Source organism: Gobio gobio (assembly GCF_949357685.1).
Source record: "Gobio gobio genome assembly, chromosome: 15".
In the NCBI taxonomy this organism is placed as follows: Eukaryota; Metazoa; Chordata; class Actinopteri; order Cypriniformes; family Gobionidae; genus Gobio; species Gobio gobio.
Window position 1 is genome coordinate 38,940,694 of NC_137108.1, and position 20,962 is coordinate 38,961,655.

Consider the following 20,962-nt stretch of genomic DNA (forward strand, 5'->3'; position numbering starts at 1 on the left):
AATACAGTAGCTTTAATAAGAATCAGTGTATATTTTATAGTGAAGTCTATGTGGTGTTTTAATTTTACATTTATTCATTCGATCTCATACTTAAATGCTGCTGTACAGCTCTGAGCTGCCAGTGTAAATCTTTATATATATTTATTTTATATTTTACAATACACTAGGAATGTGTACAAAGGTTTTTAAGTAAAGTTTTAAGTTTAACTAAGGTTTTTCACTTTTAAGTAAAATAAAGAAAGAAAATAAAGCAATTAAAAAATAGTATTTTTTCTCCTTAACCTCTTGCTGTTCCTGTCGCTTAAGAATAGAATAGAAAAAAACTGATGTGACAAGCCATCAGAACCGAACCGAACCGAAAACCGTGGTTAAAAACTGAGGTATGGATTGAACCGTGGACTAACTGTATTGTTGCATCCCTAGTACACACTGCTCATTAGCTAGTCTAAACTGGTTATTAGCTGGTCGAAAAGAGTTTGTTGGTCTAAGTGAGTCATCAGTTGATCTAAGATTCGTAGTTGGTACAAACAGCCCATTAGCTAGTCTACAGTATGATGGTCATTAGTTGGTTAAAGCTGGTCATTAGCTAGTGCAAACTAGCAAACATTCTTGAACCAGCAATAAACCAGCTACCAGCTAGTCATACCAGTTTAAGATGGTCAAAATGTTTTTTTTTTAACATGGTGGCTGGTCAACAAGCTACTATTGTATCACTAATATTCTAAAACATTTCAGAAATGTCTGAGATAATTACTTTGTCATGTTTGCCTTGAAACTGTAGAGTATGCCACAAATGAACAATGTGTCTGATAGCGGTTGAAATCTCAATGGCAGACCTAGTAAACTGGTTTTCGACTATGTGCCCATAAAGTTGCTTTGACACAAAGATAGTACATCAGAGCTCCACCTACAGTGTAATACACACACATCCCTTTTCCTCACAACGAGGCATTACACAACCAGTGATGGAGCTACTGTCTTATTAGTCATGCCCTTTGCACTGTTTAATTAGTATTGATCTCAGCATAAATGTAGGTTAGTGCTATAGGGCTTGGACAAGCCCACAATATAGACCAAGTCAATAGTGTTGACAAGTCTTAGTCGACTAGTAACCTAATTTCCTTACTGTACCATTACGTATGAGACAATCTACCAAATCATTGCTTACGAAATGACAGCTCATTCACGCCCCCCAAGCCGATCGATTGGTGTCAATGGTCGGTCTGCAATTGAGCAGACGCAGGGGGCTTCATCCATAAATTCAATTTCTCCTTTCTGCAAACTCTGCGCAGCTGTCAGAAAGCAATTAAGTTGAGTAGTGTTCGCTTTATCGTGAACTGTCAATCTCTCCAACCTAATTAACTTTCACATGCCAGTGAAAAGATGTGGCCTTCATGTGTAAATAATAGTCCTCCCGCCAGTCAACAAGATGTGAAGGTGGAGGGGACATGACAATAGAGGGAATTTGTTGTTTTTGTGTGTGCCTGCATAGTCGATTCGGTGTCGCTTCGAATTTCGAGTGCACTTGAAGAAAACCTATTTTTCTCCATAAACCAAGGAATTCACCTGGCTAGCATGAACCCGCATGACGTGTTTTGACTGTTACAGCATCTATTTTAGCCTATGCACATAACGTGGATAAACGACAACAGGTAAACATGTCAGCATACATGGCTACTTTTAAATATTGTGAATGAAAATGCAATTTGCCCAAAAAATTATTCTAGGGTAGAAATATTTAAAATTTCTGAAATATCGAGAGGCAGCTAACCTTTTCAGTAAACTTTGTTGCAGGTAGCTAGAAGGCTACTCAGTTAGCGGTATGCTAATTTACCAGATTAATCTACTTGAGGTATGCAAAGATAGCTGGCTAATCAGTTAGCGGTATGCTAATATAGCAGGTTAATCAACTTCATCAACGAGGTATTAATCAACGAGGTATGCAAAAGCAAAGCTAGCTGAAAATGTTTATTTGACCATTCTGCTGTAGCCTATGTTATGTGACAATTCAAAATAAGAGATGAATGGGAATGCTAGCAGATAGCTTTCTCCAGGTGTTATAGACCTCCTCGTGTATCGCTAGCCTAATGCTACACTGTAAAACTCTGTTACTCTAAAAACACAGATGTTTTGTCTTTTGTCATTAACAGTGAAAAAGTTTGAATGCAGAGTGTTGTAGACATCTTGCTCCTGTTTTTCAGAACCAGTGGCTGAACGACAAACATAATAGTTTGTGCATTTGATGGGGTGATGAGCTTGCTCTTTCTCAGCGTAGTTTTCGCACAACAGGGTGTCAGCACACTAAATCACACTTTGGACCTGGAAGATGGCAGACTGTCCCGATCAATGCTGAAACTAGAGCTGTTCCACTGTCCCAGCGGGTGTCACGTCAAGGCTAGTTTGCTAAAACTGAACCAACAAGAGAGATCATTTAAAGCTCAATTGTGTAGCATTTGTTATATTTTGAGACCATTCAGGCGATCTTCCATGGCAACGATGTTTCAGCCCCTTAGCAGTTTCCAATAATTTAATTCTCTCACTTTATGTGTACTTAGTTGCTTTGTGTTTTTCTTTTGAATTTGTCTCTGCCTGCTGACTACGTTTAGTTTTTCCTGCAGTTTCTGTATTATTTCCTCACATACCTCCTTTCATTCGTTTTGCTGCTTTTCAAATCCAGCTGGGGCCATTTTTCAAAGATTTTCTTGGGTAAGCAAAAAGATACAGGAATAGTTCATTCAAAAATGCAAATATTCCTACCGTTCCAAACCTGTACGTGGTTATTTAGTAAATGATTGGATTTTTGTTTTTGGATGAACTCTTTAAACTGAAGAAAATTGTGTGAAACATTGTTTATCACTTTAAGCCAGGCTTTTTTTTCACGTCTGAGTGCATAACAAGGGTAAATGGAGCTGTGTGCCCATCTCTGTGTCATCCTGGTCTTTTTCCCGGAACACAGAGTCAAACCCATGAACTCTGTGAATTTGCCTCGAGGATGTGCTTAGACCTTTGCTATTAGACTTAAAAAAAAACATAATCACAGGCATTTTGCATGTCCTCAGTTTGTTTTTCAGTGTTGTCTTTTGTGGATTCTTGTTGACTTACTGTGAATGGCTTTCCTATATTCAAGAGCGAGAACAGGCCCATTTTAGGAGGGCTTTCTTCAATTCATATCAGCGTAGTGGCAGAGGAGAACGTGTGTGCTTTTATTGCTAGATTGTTATGATATCTGCTTGTGTATAGCTCTTTGTCATAAATGCAGATGACATATGACGTGGGAACAATTCAAGACGCCTTCCCATCCACTATAAAATGTATTTATATTTATTTTTATGAAATTCTTTTAATCTAAATGACATAAGACTTTTCCTACTCTTGCTATACTGCATACTTTGCTGCAATAAAATTGCAAAAATGTGTTAAAATATTCATTTGATAATAAATCCATAAGCAAAACATGTGAAAAGAACTATAAAAAGGGAGTGGAAATGGCAAATTAACTAATGAGTGGTTCTCTGCAGCCATCGACTGGTTATAGTGGTAATTTCATGTCATTTTCATGTAAAAAAAAAAAAGTGTATGTATTACACCAGATAATAGAAATCCTCCACTAAAGCATTGCACATTTTCCATGTTATCTCCATGAATGAAAATGCATTTGCGAATTAAAATTAACTTTAAAGATGTACATTCCTCAGAGTTAAAACAAATAGTGTTTAAAACATTACATGTGTTGGAAAAAATCTTAAAAAAAAAAAAAAAAAATTCTAGGCAATTACAGTAATATATAATTTGTCTAATTCTTAATGAATATTACTGGTTATTTAAAATGATTAGAAATTAATTCAGTATTTAGGAAAAAGACTTGATAGGTAGTGTAGAACCTACTGTACTGTACATGCCTATTCTAGTATACAAATAGTATATTAAAAACATTTTTTTATAATCAAAGCCTCATTGGGGGCTGAGCCCCCCTAATATCGAAATCCTTGAATCGCCCTGAGCGAAAATGAGACTTGAAATTGGTCCTCTAATAAGACTTACGTTAGTAATGTCTTCTAAGACCCTTTCAGCCTTGGTGGCAGCCAAAATTGCCCAACAATTGCCTCATGACTCATCACAATAAGGATGAGAAGAAAATTGAACAAAACAAGTACAAGGAGGAAAAAAAACATTGTCTACACTCATAAAGTAATACAAAGTGAATAAAGGTAGAAATATCAGCGTTACGGGCAGCATAGTGACATTGTGCATTTGTGTTTCAGACAGTAAACAAACAAAAAAAAACTCACTTGAAAGCTTCTAAGAAGAGTTTTCCAAGGACAACATGGCTTTTATCTGACGTTTAAATATTATCCAGTGTTTGTATCAATATCCTGTCTGGCTCATATGAGTGATTGCTCAAGTTGAAGAGGTCCACTTCTTCTGAGAACATGAGGACTTTGCTTTCACAAAAAGAAGTGAGTGCTAAACCCATACAACACTGTTTTCCCAGAGCTGAAATCTTTAAACTGATTATTTTCGTGAAATGAAATCCTTCGTTCACGTAACAAGGCCACCCAGGCTGAATTTCTGTTTGAAAGGAGCCAATAGCCTGTTTTTTCGACTCTCATAATTAAGGGTTTCATACAAAATAATGTTTATTTCCCCATAACCATAATGAATGGATTTAGCTGCATAGATTTCTGATAAACAAGCGCTTCAGGTTGATTGTTTTGACAATGTATTGTCCACACCGGTTTTCTTTTCTATTATTAATAAAGTAAACACTAGGGTTGTGTGCCATTCAGAATTTAATTGACACCTATAATGCCCATTGCATTATGGGTGTTGAAGTTTTCCTACCTATTTCACAAAAGGGTAGACAACAGACATTTTTCCTCTGATTTCTCTAGTCAGGAAACACCCATTTTTGCCTTTTTACCGCATAGGCAGCCAGGTTTTATTGAAAGCCCATTTAAGGAAGTACAATAAATGTTTTTATTAAATTCAGTGAAATACATTCGCTACAATAGATTTCATATTTCGATATGAATGAACTATAAATGTCCACATACTGTATTAATAATTAGGGTTGCAAAGTTTCCCGAAACTTTCCAGAATTTTTGGAAACTTTCCAGAATTTTTGGAAACTTTCCAGGATTTTTTGGAAAGTTTCTGGAAACGTACCAACGTTTTTCAGCCCCTTTGCAAATACTTGTATATTATTACTACTATTATTCTTCATAATAATAATTAGAATTACATAGAAATTGTATTATTACTATTATTATTAGTAGTAGTAGGAGTAGTAGTAATACTCTATGAGCTATATAAATTATATTTAATTTATATAATAAACTTTTCATTATTTTAATTTAACTTTAATTTTAAATTTTAATGTATAACATCAATATATTTATAAAACACGATTTTTTGGTGCTTGACCATTTATGATGCTTTTTTAAAATTAAATTTATGATTTTCTGACTGTCCGGGTAATTGTATTGATAGTATTGTCAGCTGAGACATGTCTAATTATCAGGGAATAAATAGGCATAATTAGTCAAAAGTAATGATGTCTCAACTTCTGTCAGACTAATGAAGTTCCTCTGTTCTGCGTTTGATTTGGGCTTTTATGAGCTTCATACACAGTAACAATGGGCTGTGTGTCCCTATACACGTGAAATGAGACTGTGGTCTGTCTCTCATGATATGATGGGTCCTCACGTTTATGTGTCACGAGATACCATTTTTCCTGCTGGCTGCCATATCTGAACATCAATAGATTGAAAGGAATGGAATGAAGGAAAATTGAATAGACACCGATGGGGAGAGATTGGGAGGAAGAGCAGAATGGAAATGGGTAGGAATCACCTTGAGTTTGAAATATTCGAGTTGAAATCTCCCCCGTCTGCCATGCTCGCTCATATATTTCTGCTGTTATTGGTGAAGGTGTAATAGATAGTGGGAACTTGTTATCAAATATTAAAGATGTTATCGGGCCTGCCAGGACTGCCAAAAAGAATCTAGCTTCAGCCCATCCGTACCTTTCCGTCTGTATATCGCTCTCTCTCTCTCTCTCTCTCTCTCTCTCTCTCTCTCTCTCTCTCTCTCTCTCTCTCTCTCTCTCTCTCACTCTCTCACTCTCTCACTTTTGTCTCTCACGAGCTTCCAATTAAATTCACATCACATCAACAAATCTGTGTCTGTATATTTTTCTCTCCGCCACGCTGAACACCAAAGCTGAAGCTACGAAAGAGTAATTGAACCTGACACATTCTTAAAAAAATGCACGAGAGTGTAAATAATAAAAATTGATAGTGGGTTGAAGAAAGAAATTTAAGACATTAGGTCAGATCCATTAATAATAATAATAATGTAGATGAATAAAATGCATTCCACCAGGATGAATTCATTGCATGACCTGACAGGGTAGAGTGCATTTAATTTGATTATTTTTTCAATCTTTTCTCCTTTTAATTTGTTGGTAGAAAACATGCCAAACTAAGGAGGTCTATAATACCTGGAGAAAGTTGTATGTTAGTATTATCATCTTTGCTCATGACGGTTTAGTTTTAGAGCCATACACAAGTATTTTTAAAAAGGCCATCAGTAGAGAAAGATTCTTTCTGGATCCAGATGTTGTAGTTACAACATCTGCCGGGATGGGCTAATTTGATCAAGCTAATCAGCCAAACCTTGACCCGTTAGTCAGGACTGGATAATTCTGAGGAGAACATGTCCTTGTTAGAGATCCTGGTTTGTTTGTGTCTGTCCTCCTTGATTGCGGTCCTTCACACCTCTTTCTTTCTCTTTCTTTCTCTCTCTCTCTGCGCTCCTCTTGTTCCTTCTCTCATCAACATGCTTTTTAACCTTTTCAACTGGTGCGTCTAGCTGTTTAAAATGTTTTAAAAGCTTAGAATGTGGATTTTAGAATGAATCTGACGTAACTGCTCGTAACTACTGCAGTTTCAAGTCTGTTTCCTAATTTATTAAATAAGATCATAGTAATCGTAATAGGAATTGCTAGTTGAATTGGATAGTCATGTCATATTGTTGGAAAGCTCTCAATTAGTACGTATGTTCTTATGTCCACCTAAGTGTTACTATTAATAAATTATCATTTACAATTATTGGTTGTTATTCCACTGTTTGGAACAATATATTAGAATGTAATTATTCTTAATGCTTTATAATGCTTTTCAACAAGAATGGTAATTTGTTCTTTAAATCCCTCATCCATCCCTCGGTTCATTTTGACCCGAAACTCATTTTCTTTAAAAATTGAGTGTTCATCGGAGTGGTCCAAGACCCTAGGACTTTTGTCACACTTGAACCACAATTGCACAAAAGAATTTACTGGGTTTGAGGAGTTTTTGGGGTTGAAATTTAAAAAAAAGTAACAAATCCTTCTCTCACGGGTCAGTTTGACCCCCATTGGAATGAATGGAATGGAAGGAATGCTTCAGTACACATAGACAAACCTAAACATGCTCAAAATTCAAGCAAAAAATGCTAAAACTTTACCATCTAGTGGCAAGAGTCATGAAATATCATTATATTATTTATTTTTATCCCACAAGAGGTCGGCAGAGACACCCAATGTAAGATATTTTTAGCTAAATTAAAAGGGTTATGCATGAAATTGTGAGCTATTTTGAGTTTAAGTTGAAAGAATGTGAAGAATGTGCTTAAATTACTATTTATTTATTTATTATTTATTGATAAAATCTAGTAATTTAAAGGTGTATATATACACTCACCTAAAGGGTTATTAGGAACACCATACTAATACTGTGTTTGACCCCCTTTCGCCTTTAGAAATGTTGGCCCATATTGATAGGATAGCATCTTACAGTTGATGGAGATTTGTGGGATGCACATCCAGGGCACGAAGCTCCCGTTCCACCACATCCCAAAGATGCTCTATTGGGTTGAGATCTGGTGACTGTGGGGGCCATTTTAGTACAGTGAACTCATTGTCATGTTCAAGAAACCAATTTGAAATGATTCGAGCTTTGTGACATGGTGCATTATCCTGCTGGAAGTAGCCATCAGAGGATGGGTACATGGGGGTCATAAAGGGATGGACATGGTCAGAAACAATGCTCAGGTAGGCCGTGGCATTTAAACGATGCCCAATTGGCACTAAGGGGCCTAAAGTGTGCCAGGAAAACATCCCCCACACCATTACACCACCACCACCAGCCTGCACAGTGGTAACAAGGCATGATGGATCCATGTTCTCATTCTGTTTACGCCAAATTCTGACTCTACCATCTGAATGTCTCAACAGAAATCGAGACTCATCAGACCAGGCAACATTTTCCAGTCTTCAACTGTCCAATTTTGGTGAGCTGGTGCAAATTGTAGCCTCTTTTTCCTATTTGTAGTGGAGATGAGTGGTACCCGGTGGGGTCTTCTGCTGTTGTAGCCTATCCGCCTCAAGGTTGTGCGTTTTGTGGCTTTACAAATGCTTTGCTGCATACCTCGGTTGTAACGAGTGGTTATTTCAGTCAAAGTTGCTCTTCTATCAGCTTGAATCAGTTGGCCCATTCTCCTCTGACCTCTAGCATCAACAAGGCATTTTCGCCCACAGGACTGCCGCATACTGGATGTTTTTCCCTTTTCACACCATTCTTTGTAAACCCTAGAAATGGTTGTGCGTGAAAATCCCAGTAACTGAGCAGATTGTGAAATACTCAGACCGGCCTGTCTGGCACCAACAACCATGCCACGCTCAAAATTGCTTAAATCACCTTTCTTTCCCATTCTGACATTCAGTTTGGAGTTCAGGAGATTGTCTTGACCAGGACCACACCCCTAATTGCATTGAAGCAACTTCCATGTGATTGGTTGATTAGATAATTGCATTAATGAGAAATTGAACAGGTGTTCCTAATAATCCCTTAGTTGAGTGTGTGTGTGTATATATATAATGTCTTATAGAAATTCTATTAATGTTTGATTTATAGAATATACTTTTAATCAAATTAACTTTCATTATAATGTATACAAATTTAAATTTTGATGTAATTTATTATAAAGTTGTTTAAAAACAACATTTTTGGTGGTTGAGAATTTATGGTGCTGTTGAACAAAAAAATATATTCTGACAGCTTGGTTAATTTTTTTCAAAGTATTGCACTGTCAGTTAAGAAAAAAGTCTACATATTTGGGAATAAATCTTCATAATTAGTCATATTTATTCTTTTTAAAATGTATTTATCAGTCATGATAAAATCATCAAAAATAGTGGTCATTATTCAGGAATAAAAAACAATTGGGCACTGTAAACAAAAAATAAATAAATAAATAAATAATGCTTGAGTGTGAAGCATCTCTCCCGGTCTCTGGGGACTCGTGCCCCTTACGCTCACATCATGAGCCAATGCATCTGCGTGCATGTGTGTATTAAAAAATAAATAAATATTTTTTAATATTGATTATACTTCTATCTATGTATCTGTCACGTGTAGTTGTCTGTCTGTTTGTTTTAGTTGTGTTCCCTTTGCTAGCTTGTCTCTAGTTAAGTTAATTATCCCTGTATGATTTGAACGGATAGTTCACCCAAAAATCAAAATTGACATAATTTACTCACCCTCATGTTGTTCCAAGCCTGCATGAGTTTCTTTCTTCTGTTGAACACAAAAGAGGATATTTTAAAGAATGTTGGTATCCAGAAGGTTGATGGCACCCGTTGACTTCCATAGTGTTTTCTTTCATACTGTGGAAGTCAATGTTATGTTGTTGTGTTTTCTTTATTTCCTGTGATCTCCTGTCTTTTCCGTTGAGGATTTATTGATTAAAGAGCATTTTTGTTCCGCACTCCTTTCTATGTACGCTTCATTACACCAATATATGATGATCTTTCAACCTTGAAACACTACTCTGATCCATTGCTGCTACACTGAAAAAAAAAGTGTTGGATTTACATGATTTAATTGTGTACATCTGTCCCACATGAATCAAGTTAAACAAACATATTTTTGTCACGCAACTGAATGATGAATACATTTTAATTGACCCAATTAAGTAGTCTCAAAGTGAATTTTATATGGCTCCCTGACATGATGACTAGCTAGTTGACAAACTTTTAGCTAGCAATAGCACACATTAGCATCTTAAATGCTAAGCATTAAAAGCTCCTTCAGGCAAAGCCGTTATGACATTATTTGTTTTAGTCCACAAATGCTCCACTCTTATCCAAAATGGTAACCCACTGTAATTTAAATTGTTCTAACAATTCCAACATAATTAAATATTAAACACCATTAAACACAATTAAGTCTCCCCCTTTCTCATCTTGCTCAAAAAGACATAAAATAACACTTTTACATATAAAATAACAACATTTAATCTCTCTCTCTCTCTTAGCCATATGCACAACATGCTTGGAACTAACAAGCCCCAAAAAGTGGTTTGAACACAATCAAATCAAGTTAGGACAAAATGTATAGCCATTGTGTTGCTTTTGCTCGTTTTAACCAAGCAATTTGAACAAGCAGTGAAAATCTTTTTTTTTTTTTCAGTGTACAAGTCTTGCTTATATAAGGACTGTAGAGATGATCGTCTCCTTAGCAGGGTAGGAAAATTTCAACTCAGCCCTGCATTGCCATACCCAGAAATAATCATTTTTATATTCATCATAAATCAGAGAGATTTGTTCCCTGAATAGTCTCCAGGAGGGAAGTAGCCACTGATTAGAATAAATGTGATACGGGTAGAGGATTTTAATAGCATAAGAACGCCTTTATAGAAAAGTGTGATTTTGTCTTTTGTTTCGGAAGGCTGATGGCATGTCAGCAGCAGCAGCAGCACACCCATGGAATGGTGGAGGAGATTCAAAAACACATTTCAGAGTAATCTCCCGTTGCATCATCCTGCAAGTCTGGTGTCAGTTTATTGTGGTTATATGGCAGTCCTTTCCAACAGGAGATTAAAGTTGGGTTACTGTGCCTGAGCCAGCCCTGGCTGTATATTCTGCTGTCTGGAGTCACTTTCCTCCTCTCTTCCCGCAAAGCACGTTGTTTTTTTAGATCCCAATCAGAGACTTCACATCCATCTTCGCGTATGTCTGCACCGTTAGAGGTCAAGGAAGGGTTGGGAGCATGAAATCATGCTGTTCCGTGATGAAATAAGAGGCTTCTGACAGCCTGGAATGTTCTGCTGACCAGGTAATGGGGAAATTGAACACGGAATGAAGCGCCGCCATGACAGCTTTGAGAGATACTGCCTTTAAACTATGTGCTACGGCCGTGAAACATAATAATCCTCTTTCAGCGATAGTAACGCTCCACGATAATTCTACCCTATATTTGACTAATCAGGTTTCTTCAAATTTAGGCACATTTACACTAAACCGTTCAAACGTTCAGGGTTTTCTTTTTCAAAGAGATTATGATTTTCATTCAGCAAGGGTGTATTCAATTTGATCAAAAGTAACCATAAAGACTTTAACATTGTTACCAATTTTTTTTTAAATATATTTCAAATAAATGCTTATTTGAACTTTGTTCATTAAAGCATCCTGAATGCATCACAACCTTTTATTTTTATTATGTCTTGGAAACTTTTTATTCATGCCTTCGTCATTTATTTGTGTTACTTATCATCATCTTTTAGGTATTGATTTTATAGTTTTATCCTAGAACCAGACTTTCAATTGAAATTATGAAAATGCATCATACATTAACAAACCGTTTCGATATTTGAGAAAATTATTCATATTTTTACACTGTTGTAGCATCATTTCCACCTCTACAAACAATTTTGCACCATCAAATTTTTCTTACATAAGGGGACAACGTTGTCTCAATGTTTTAAATGGAATATAAGATGTATGAAGAAAACAGACATTTCAAGCTAAATATCACATATTAGCTATGCATACTATGCATCATTGCCAATTAATCTCAGATTTTGTCACAATATGCAAAAAGTGTAAAGGTAGTATTTAATTGTGTTAAGAATACATGCTAATTATCATCTTAAGCAAGACAAATTAGTCGGACAACTTATTCCAAAATTGTTAGCATTTTTCACTTCTACCACCTTTATTTCATCACATAGTGTTATTAACCGCAATTCTTAATTTGAGATGACTTTCAGGGGGAAAAGTTTATAGCAATGTCCACAATTAATAAATCAGTGTGTGTGAAAAACACTCAGTTTCAGTCAATCTTGAGTACCTATAGAGTAGTATTGCATCCTTCATATCTCCGAAAAGTCTTTAGTTTTATTATATTTAAAAAAGAAAGATACCCTGTACCGAGTCTTTCCGGAAAAAAAATGAGCGGCTGGGGGCGCATCGTGTGGGTGGAGCTAAAGAATGACGAGCGCGCGCAGCTATTGCGTTGAGAGCGTCTGGAAGCCCTGAAAAAAACGTTATCCTAAATAAACCATGGAGATCAATCAGATTTAGCCATACATATATGATCCAGAATCAGATCTAGAGGCTGAAATTGAACTGGGGAAGCAGTTACGACTACAGCAGTAGTCTCAATGGTATGTACTGTAACTGTAACTTATATACTTGCTTAGCGGCTTGTCATTGGCGAGTTTTACAACATTTGTGTGCGTTTACCCATGGTTTATGAGGATATAATTTGGTTTATGGACTATTATATGTGATTTAATGTTAAGCGGAATGTAGCAAGCGGAATGGCTTTGCACGTCAGACTAGTGCATGTTTACGTAGAAAAACAATGGAATAGTTGCGCATTTGTACGAACGAGTCGATAGCTAACAACACAAAGACATGAGTCACGACCGTGAACCTTAATCGCTGGGACCGCTCCATCTTTCAGCATTAGTGGAGTTACAAATCCGCCGTCGAACTGGGCCTTGTTTATAAAACAATCGTCGCCGAAATGCAGGGAACAAACAAAACGCTTGCACAACTCCGTTGCTGCTCCGGAAAAACAAACTCCATCCACTGTCCCATTAACGCTGGGTTCTTTGGGAAGCTGTACAGGGCTTGCCCTGACAACCAAAAACACACATCTTTGGTGACATTGTTGATGTCGTGAAGTCCTGTGACTGCAGCGCAGCCAAGCAAAGTGCTTTGATGGGCGTACTGCTTTCGCTCTCTCGCTCTGGTCTACGGGTGCGCGCGCGCCCTTCCAGGAGACGTGCCCTTAGGACCCATATGTGCAAGGTTCACGGTCGTGAATCGTGTTTTGGAAGCAGGCGGTGAGTAAAACTGCTTCAAATGTCTTTGTGTTGTTAGCTATCGACTCGTTCGTTCAAATGCGCAACTATTCCATTGTTTTTCTACGTAAACATGCACTAGGTGCAAAGCCATTCCGCTTGCTACTGCTAACATTAAATCACATATAATAGAGCCCTTCCGGGAGAAGTGCCCTTAGGACCCGTATAAGGAAATTCCGCCCCATTTGACGTCACACAGAAACTTGTGAGAAACCGAAATGAGTATTTTTGGCACAGAAATACTCCATCAAACATCCAACTTATTTTCTGAAACTTTGTCCATGTTTAGCATGGGAATCCAAGTCTTTAACAGTGTAAAAAACTCAGTATGCATGAAACAGCATTTCACCCCCCTTTTTAAAGGGATTGTGAACCCTACTTACTCACCCTCAAGCCGTCCTAGGAGTATATGACATTCTTCTTTCAGACGAATACAATCAGAGTTATTTAAAAAAAATGTCCTGGCTCTTCCAAGCTTTATAATGGCAGTGAATGGCAGCCCAAAAATGTGTATCCATCCATTATAAAAGTAATCCACACCGCTCCGGGGGGTAAATAAAGACCTTCTGAAGCAAATATTCAGATTTTTCATAGTTTTTAGGTGGGTTTTTGTAAGAAAAATATCCATATCGAACATGTTAGTAAGTAAATATCTAGCTTCCAGCGGACCGCCTTCAGCATTCAACTCACGGAGAAAGTGAAATGCCTCACGCAGTTCAAAATGCTTACGCTACGTCCGACGTCATCCTCTCGCCAGTTGCATTTTCTTCAGAGTTGAATAAGGAAGGCGGTCCGCCGGAAGCTAGATATTTTACAATATTTTAATATGAATATGTTTCTTACACAAACCAATCGATTCACTTCACTTCAGAAGGCCTTTATTAACCCCCCAGAGCCATGTGGAGTAGTTTTATAATGCACTCTTTTGGGCTTCAAATTTATGGTTGCCATTATAATTCTTGGAAGATCCAGGATTTTTTTTTTTATATAACTCTGATTGTATTTGTCTGAAAGAAGAATGTCATACACACCTAGGATGGCTTGAGGGTGAGTAAGGGTCAGTTTTGGGTGAACTATCCTTTTAAGAGAGTAGGAAGTTAAACAAACACCCTTATATGATTGAAAACCAGTGTTATTTTATTTTTATATTTTACGTTTTCATGTTAATTTTAGTTTTTTTGTGCTTTTTTAAAATATTGCTATTTAGATATTTTATTTTTTTAATTCAGTTTTAGTTTTTATTAATTTCCTCTTAATAATTTTAGTGCTTCAACTTGAAGGAAAATTATTACAGGTTATTCCCAAGGCATTTCAAACATTTCAAAAAAACTATTTATATTTTATTTTATTTCAGCTTCTTAATGTTTTTAATAGTTTTAGTTAACGATAATACAACATTGTTACAACTGTGATTTTGCTTGGTTACTTGACAGTAATCCAAAATAGTATCTTTTTTTTGAAGCAATAACCAAGCAAGGGCAGGAAAGCACACTACTGTTGGAAGAGCAAACATGGCCTCCACGCTCTCGATGTGTAATATCTCATCACTGTCGTTCGCACAATATTGATTTGATTTCATTACACTGGAGCAACCGTCCTTTGCTCATAGCCTTTGGCGAGTGTGAAGCGTCTCTCCCGGTCTCTGGGGACTCGTGCCCCTTACGCTCACATCATGAGCCAATGCATCTGCGTGAATGTGTGTGTGTGTGTGTGTGTGTGTGTGTGTGTGCGCGCAGCATACAGAGTGAGAGCCATGTGTCACAGTGCACGCAGGCCTCCTGATGAAGCCATTATTTCCTGTATAGGCCTCAGGGGCCCTTAGTGAAGTTGGCATCCATTTTCTCTCTCTTTCTCATTCTCTTTCCTTGCTTTGGCATCCTTTTTCTCGTTTTCTGTTCTTAAAGACTGTCAAAACTTGTGCAAAAAGAAAACTCAAGAAAAAGATGCAAAATGCCAAAAAGATGATTGATGTGCTTTGCGTCTTTTCAGCGTCTCATCCTTGTTTTCTCTCATTATTTCTTAATTGTTTCATTAATGTTAGATTAATGAAGCACATTGCAAATGTAAGACAATAATTAAAATATAGTGCAGACAGCCCATTAAAACACTTTTTGTGAGTTTGATTGAAACTCTAATGATGGTGTTTAATAGATACCACTTTGTGTTGATTAATATACAAGGCATCACTTATATTTATTTATGTGTTTACGCTGTATATTTTAAACACTGCTTATTTAATCTTATTTAATATCTAATATCTAACTAACCTTAAAACGAGACTAATTTACTTAAGATAATACGTTTTATTTTATTATATGATTTTATTGGACTTAAATAAGTCTTGATCTTACAATATATATCTTGATGTATTTTCCTTATTTGCAACACCAACATTCTAATGAAGGAGATGATTTGCTGCTTTGTGCAATCATTGTAATTTCATTCATTCAAATGTTGAAACTCAGATTTTAAAGGCCAAATACATGTTCTTGTTTTCCTCGTTTTACATGTTTTCCTCTTTTTTGTATTTTCAGATATTGCTAGAGGCGGCTGTGGACCGCAGAGGCTACATTGCAGTTGATGACATACTCCTGTTGAACTACCCCTGTTGTGAGTAGCACACAACTGTCATTGTGTGTGTGTGTGCGTATGCGTGTGCGTGTGCGTGTGCGTGTGTGTTTAAGCAGCATGAAAATGTGAAGGACTTTACAAATGGAGGATTCTTATTAGCCTTTTCATGGATGTTATATTGTTGTCTGTGCTATTTTGAGAATTGACCAATAATGTGGATCTTAAATTAAAATTAGCATTGCTAGCATTATTACTCTTAAAAGATAAGGTATTTCTCACTTATAACTATAACATTGTGTTTACTAATGATAAGCTGATGTTTGGCCATTATTAAGATAACTTATAACAATTAGCTGATTAAAAAATTATGTTGTGTCATTTGTAAAATGTACTTCTGTTGTACTTGCCAAATGTTAATAGGTAGATTTCTTAAATTATATTTATAATTTTGATATACTATTTATGGCATTTAAAAAAGAAAGTTGGCTACCAGCATTTTTGATCATTTTCACAAAACTTTTTTTATGGCACCCTGAATATTTTGTTTTATGAATATCTTAACATAGAATGTCAAAAGAAAGAACAGAGCTTCTGCTTTAAATTCACCGGACAAAATGATAAACGCAACATTTTTCATGAGCTGAACTCAAAGATCTAAGACTTTGTCTATGTACACAAAAGGCCTATTTCTCTCAAATATTGTTCACAAATCTGTCTAAATCTGTGTTAGTGAGCACTTCTCCTTTGCCCGAGATAATCCATCCACCTCACAGGTGTGGCATATCAAGATGCCGATTAGACAGCATGATTATTGCACAGGTGTGCGCCTTAATAAATTCTATAGTTAAATGTATATTTCCAGCATGCACTGTAGAAATTGGCATCAGCCATTGACTAAATGAAATCCAGATGGTTTAATCACTTGATTTATAGTAACTTTTCTAACATGAAACATGAGGCTGTGAAATTTGCATTGCTCTCATATACAGTACATCTCAAGAACATCTTCCTATGCAGGTCCTGTTCCGCACAGATCTTCCCGATGGATCTGTAAGCACACATAATTTGGATATCAAAGTCACTTTTGTACCCAAATTCACCTTTCATCCTGGTTTCAGTAGTCTGGCTTTCGGCTTTTAGCTCAGCAGGATGCAGCTACATTGTTTCTTTGATGATGAAAAGATCTAGTTTCCATCTTGTGTGAAAAGTCTGAGGAACAAGGTTTTTTTTTTTATGTAGATCATGTCACACTTTCCAATTCCAATTTTTGGTCAGCTTTAAAGTCGTCATGAAATCAAAATGGACATTATTTGCTTTGTTAGTACACATGACTAGTCTTGTGTTGAACAATTAACTTGTGCAAGTTTACATTTACATATTCATTTATTCATTTTGCAGACGCTTTTATCCAAAGCGACTTACAAATGAGGGATACAGCAAGTAGTGCTCAAAGTACAAAGTTTCAAACATTGCTTCGAGTAGCATAAGCTAGAATGGGGAGGGATTCAAATAAAGTGAAAGCATCGGTTTTTTTTTTTTAGATATATGATGCGGTTAAGTGCTCATGGAAGAGATGGGTTTTCAGCTGTCTTCTGAATATTGTCAGCAATTCTGCATTCCGGCTGAAGGCGGGGAGATTGTTCTGCCAGCAAGGAACAGTGAACAAAAATGTTCTGGAGAGTGATTTTGTGCCTCTCTGTGATAGTACGTCGCTCATTTACCGATTGTAGGCTTCTGTTGGGGTGTAGACTCGTAGGAGCGAGTGGAAGTTGGAGGGTGCTGAGCCTGTGGTAGATCTGTAAGCTAGCATCAATGCCTTGAAGTGGTAGCCAGTGCAGAGAGATAAAGAGAGGTCTGATGTGGGCCCCGTTTGGGCTTGTTGAAGACAAGGCGTGCTGCAGCATTAATATACAGGGGAAAAAAATGGTTTGTCATGGTAATCTTTAATCAAAATCTGAAATTTGCTTCCGCTCTGGAATGGCGTTTCATCTCTGAGTTTCTTTGGCACTAGACTAGAGGCACCTAGCAGGATTAAAAAAAATAAAGCTTATTTTCAACTTTGCAAACGCCACTTTCACATGTTCCCCAACTCAAACATCACAAACACAGCTTTTACGGATGCTTGTGAAAGCATGTCTCAACTAGGGGTGTGCGATATATATCGTCTGCGATAATATCGTAATTGTTGTTTTAACGATGTGCGATCTGACATTATCGAGTATATCCCTCACACACACCCAGAGAGTGCACGCACACAGTACGTGATGTAGTTTTGTTGATTAGACTAGTGCGGGTGCGCATTAGAGTAGGCTACATGCCTTAACGGCGCGCTATATTTATATCATACAATATAGTTAATAAGATATCACACAAAGATAGCAGTTTTTCAAATGTGATACTGATTTTATGCAAGTTTACTAAACAAGAAGTTAATATTAAGTGACTTACAGTTTTTGCTCTATTTCGCTACCGAAATGTTTTTCAAAACAAAGACACAGCACTGTATCTGCGTCTCTGAGCAAAACACAGCGGTGTTTTCATACTGAATAAATCAGCTTTTTGAATGAATCAATTGAATCAATGATTCAATGACTAATATAGGCTGTGTTCGAAATCGCCCCCTATACCCTTAAATAGGGCACTATTTGAGTGAACATCCATTTGTAGTGGTGTCCGAAACAATAGTGGACGTTTTTGAGTGCACTCATTCAATCCCACAATGCACCGCAATAACGAGTGTACAGTAGATGTACGCGCTGGAGAATATGCTTGTTCGATGCCCGATTGGCATATGACAGCAAAGTCCCACGAGAGCGTTTCGAGAGCAAACGAGAAACGACTCCTTATACTTTTGAATCGCTCTCACTGTCAACCAGACGGTGTAGCCTACTCTCAACGCACTGTGAGAGTCGCGCCCTGAATGAATTAACTTACCGCTGTGCGATTCGCCCCATGTACCCTCATTCTCCATTACTCCACTACTCCAAAAACGAGCCAACAAGCTTAAAGTTAACCCTATAGCTCTTTACTTGTATGGCACTGAACTTACTTGGAAAGGGTAATGAATAATGAAGTAACTAATAAGCATTTAATTAAAAAAATAAAGACTTAACATTTTTATGTACAAATTTTATAGTATAATATATATATATATATATATATATATATATATATATATATATATATATATATATATATATATATATATATATATATATATATATATATATATATATATATATATATATATATATATATATATATATATATATATATATATATATATATATATATATAGTATATATATATATATATATATATATATATATATATATATAGTATATATTTCATACTATATAGTAGGCTACTATTTATTAGGGCTGGGTAAAAAATATCGATTTCTCGATTTTAATCGATTATCACTTTTACAAAACAATATCGATTCTTAAATCCCAAGAATCGATTAGTCTATTTTTTTTACGAAATTCAAAAACAGTTTTGCCGCTGTGGCGTGAGATCACTCTGCCGCGGCTCAGCTCAACAGAAGCAGCAGCGCGGAGCAAACATGAACGGATCTTCTCTTCCGCCTTAATACCAGTAACAGCGCGAAATAAACACTAATGAGCTTCTGAACGTGTGTTAAAAGATACAGGACAACTTACCTAAATCCGTATCATGTCACATAGAATCGCTCAATCAGTGTTTCAACTGAGATGTAAGTAAAACGGCTTACAAGTAAACAATGTCACGTAACGTCATATGTAAAAAAATTAACTCTAGAGAGGAGCATTTTGCTAATTATATGCACCACATTACATAGGATATTCATTGTCAATGTTCTTCAATATTTAATAAATCTGGCAAGTTTTTATGACACCCACCCTTTAAATGTTTATATTTCAAAAAAACTAATTAGAGTAGAATTATGATGATGTAATTGTAAAGTTAATATTATAACATGATTATATATATTTAAAAAAAACATAATTTAGTATCATTTAAGTGTTTGTATACAAATCAGTTAATTTTTACCTTCAATATTAGTAGGCTAATGTAGTATCAACTGACTCCCATAGTTTACAACATTAGTTCAGAAATTAGTTTTCCTTGAGAAAATTTTCCATGTATTATACCTGATACATATCCAAAATAAACGAATAAAAGAATCGAAAATCGAATCGAATCGAAAGCTTGTGAATTGAAATCGAATCGAATTGTGAAATTTGTGTCAATACCCAGCCCTACTATTTATACTATATTGTATGGGCGTCAGAAGCCAAAAAAAATGTGGGTGGGTCCTTTAAAACAAACATTTTACTGGAGTAGATGCAATATACATATTTAAATATATCGGCTTGTTTAAACGTCTGTTTTGTCAGAGGCAGACAAAACTACAGAAAACTCAATCTTCATCAGTAGCAATAGTGTACGCATATTGATCAGAGGTTCGAATCCGCCTTTTGCCAAACTCATTCTGATCCTTTTTCCCGTCACATATCAGATCGGAAAGGCATTTATTTTCAATGAAAATGAAGAAAATATTAGAAAAGTGAAAATAAAGCTTCTAACGCGTTTAGTCAGTGTTTGTCAGGGTATGTAAACAGACATGTGCTCAATTAGGGACGATAAAAGTGAGTGAGTCCAATATCATTGGTCTTAAAAAGTGTGTGAGTCGATGCCATCTCCTGGCGAAACGCGGGAATTCATTGAATGCACGGCACGACTCTCACAGTGCATTATGGGTATTCTCTAGCCGTCGAGCATACATCGGTTGTAAACTCGTTATTGTGGTGCATTGTGGGATTGAATTAGTGCACTTAATAACGTCCACTAAGGTTTCGGACACCACTAAATGGCTGTTCCCACAAATAGTGCCCACAGCTGAATCAATCATCCATCCATCTTCCGAACCGCACTGGTCCAGCGCAATATCATGCATACAGGTATAAATTATCCTTTTTAAAATGATTTTTATATTGTTTGATTAAGGTTACATGATAGTTTTTACATGGCAGAGTTCAAGATAAATCTTTTCATTATTACTGGAGCTGCCAAACAGCAAGCACAAACTGCAAAAACGGCAGCCTTTCCAGCGCACTTTGTGTCCGAAATCACTCACTCGTTTTCGAAGTGGACTATATCAGTGGACTAATGTAGGGAATAGTAAATGAGGGTATAGGGGTGATTTCGAACACAGCCA

General features: G+C 36.4%; 1 protein-coding gene across 4 annotated transcripts in view; it reads left to right on the top strand.

Annotated features, from left to right (window-relative positions):
- Positions 1 to 20,962, top strand: part of ptprub (protein tyrosine phosphatase receptor type Ub) — a 322,943-nt gene that overhangs the window by 177,638 nt on the left and 124,343 nt on the right. For all 4 annotated transcript variants that reach the window (XM_079836102.1, XM_079836104.1, XM_079836105.1 and 1 more), the window contains exon 4: positions 15,726 to 15,801. In XM_079836102.1, the coding sequence (XP_079692228.1) occupies positions 15,726 to 15,801 (76 nt within the window). The remainder of the gene's footprint in view (positions 1 to 15,725; positions 15,802 to 20,962) is intronic.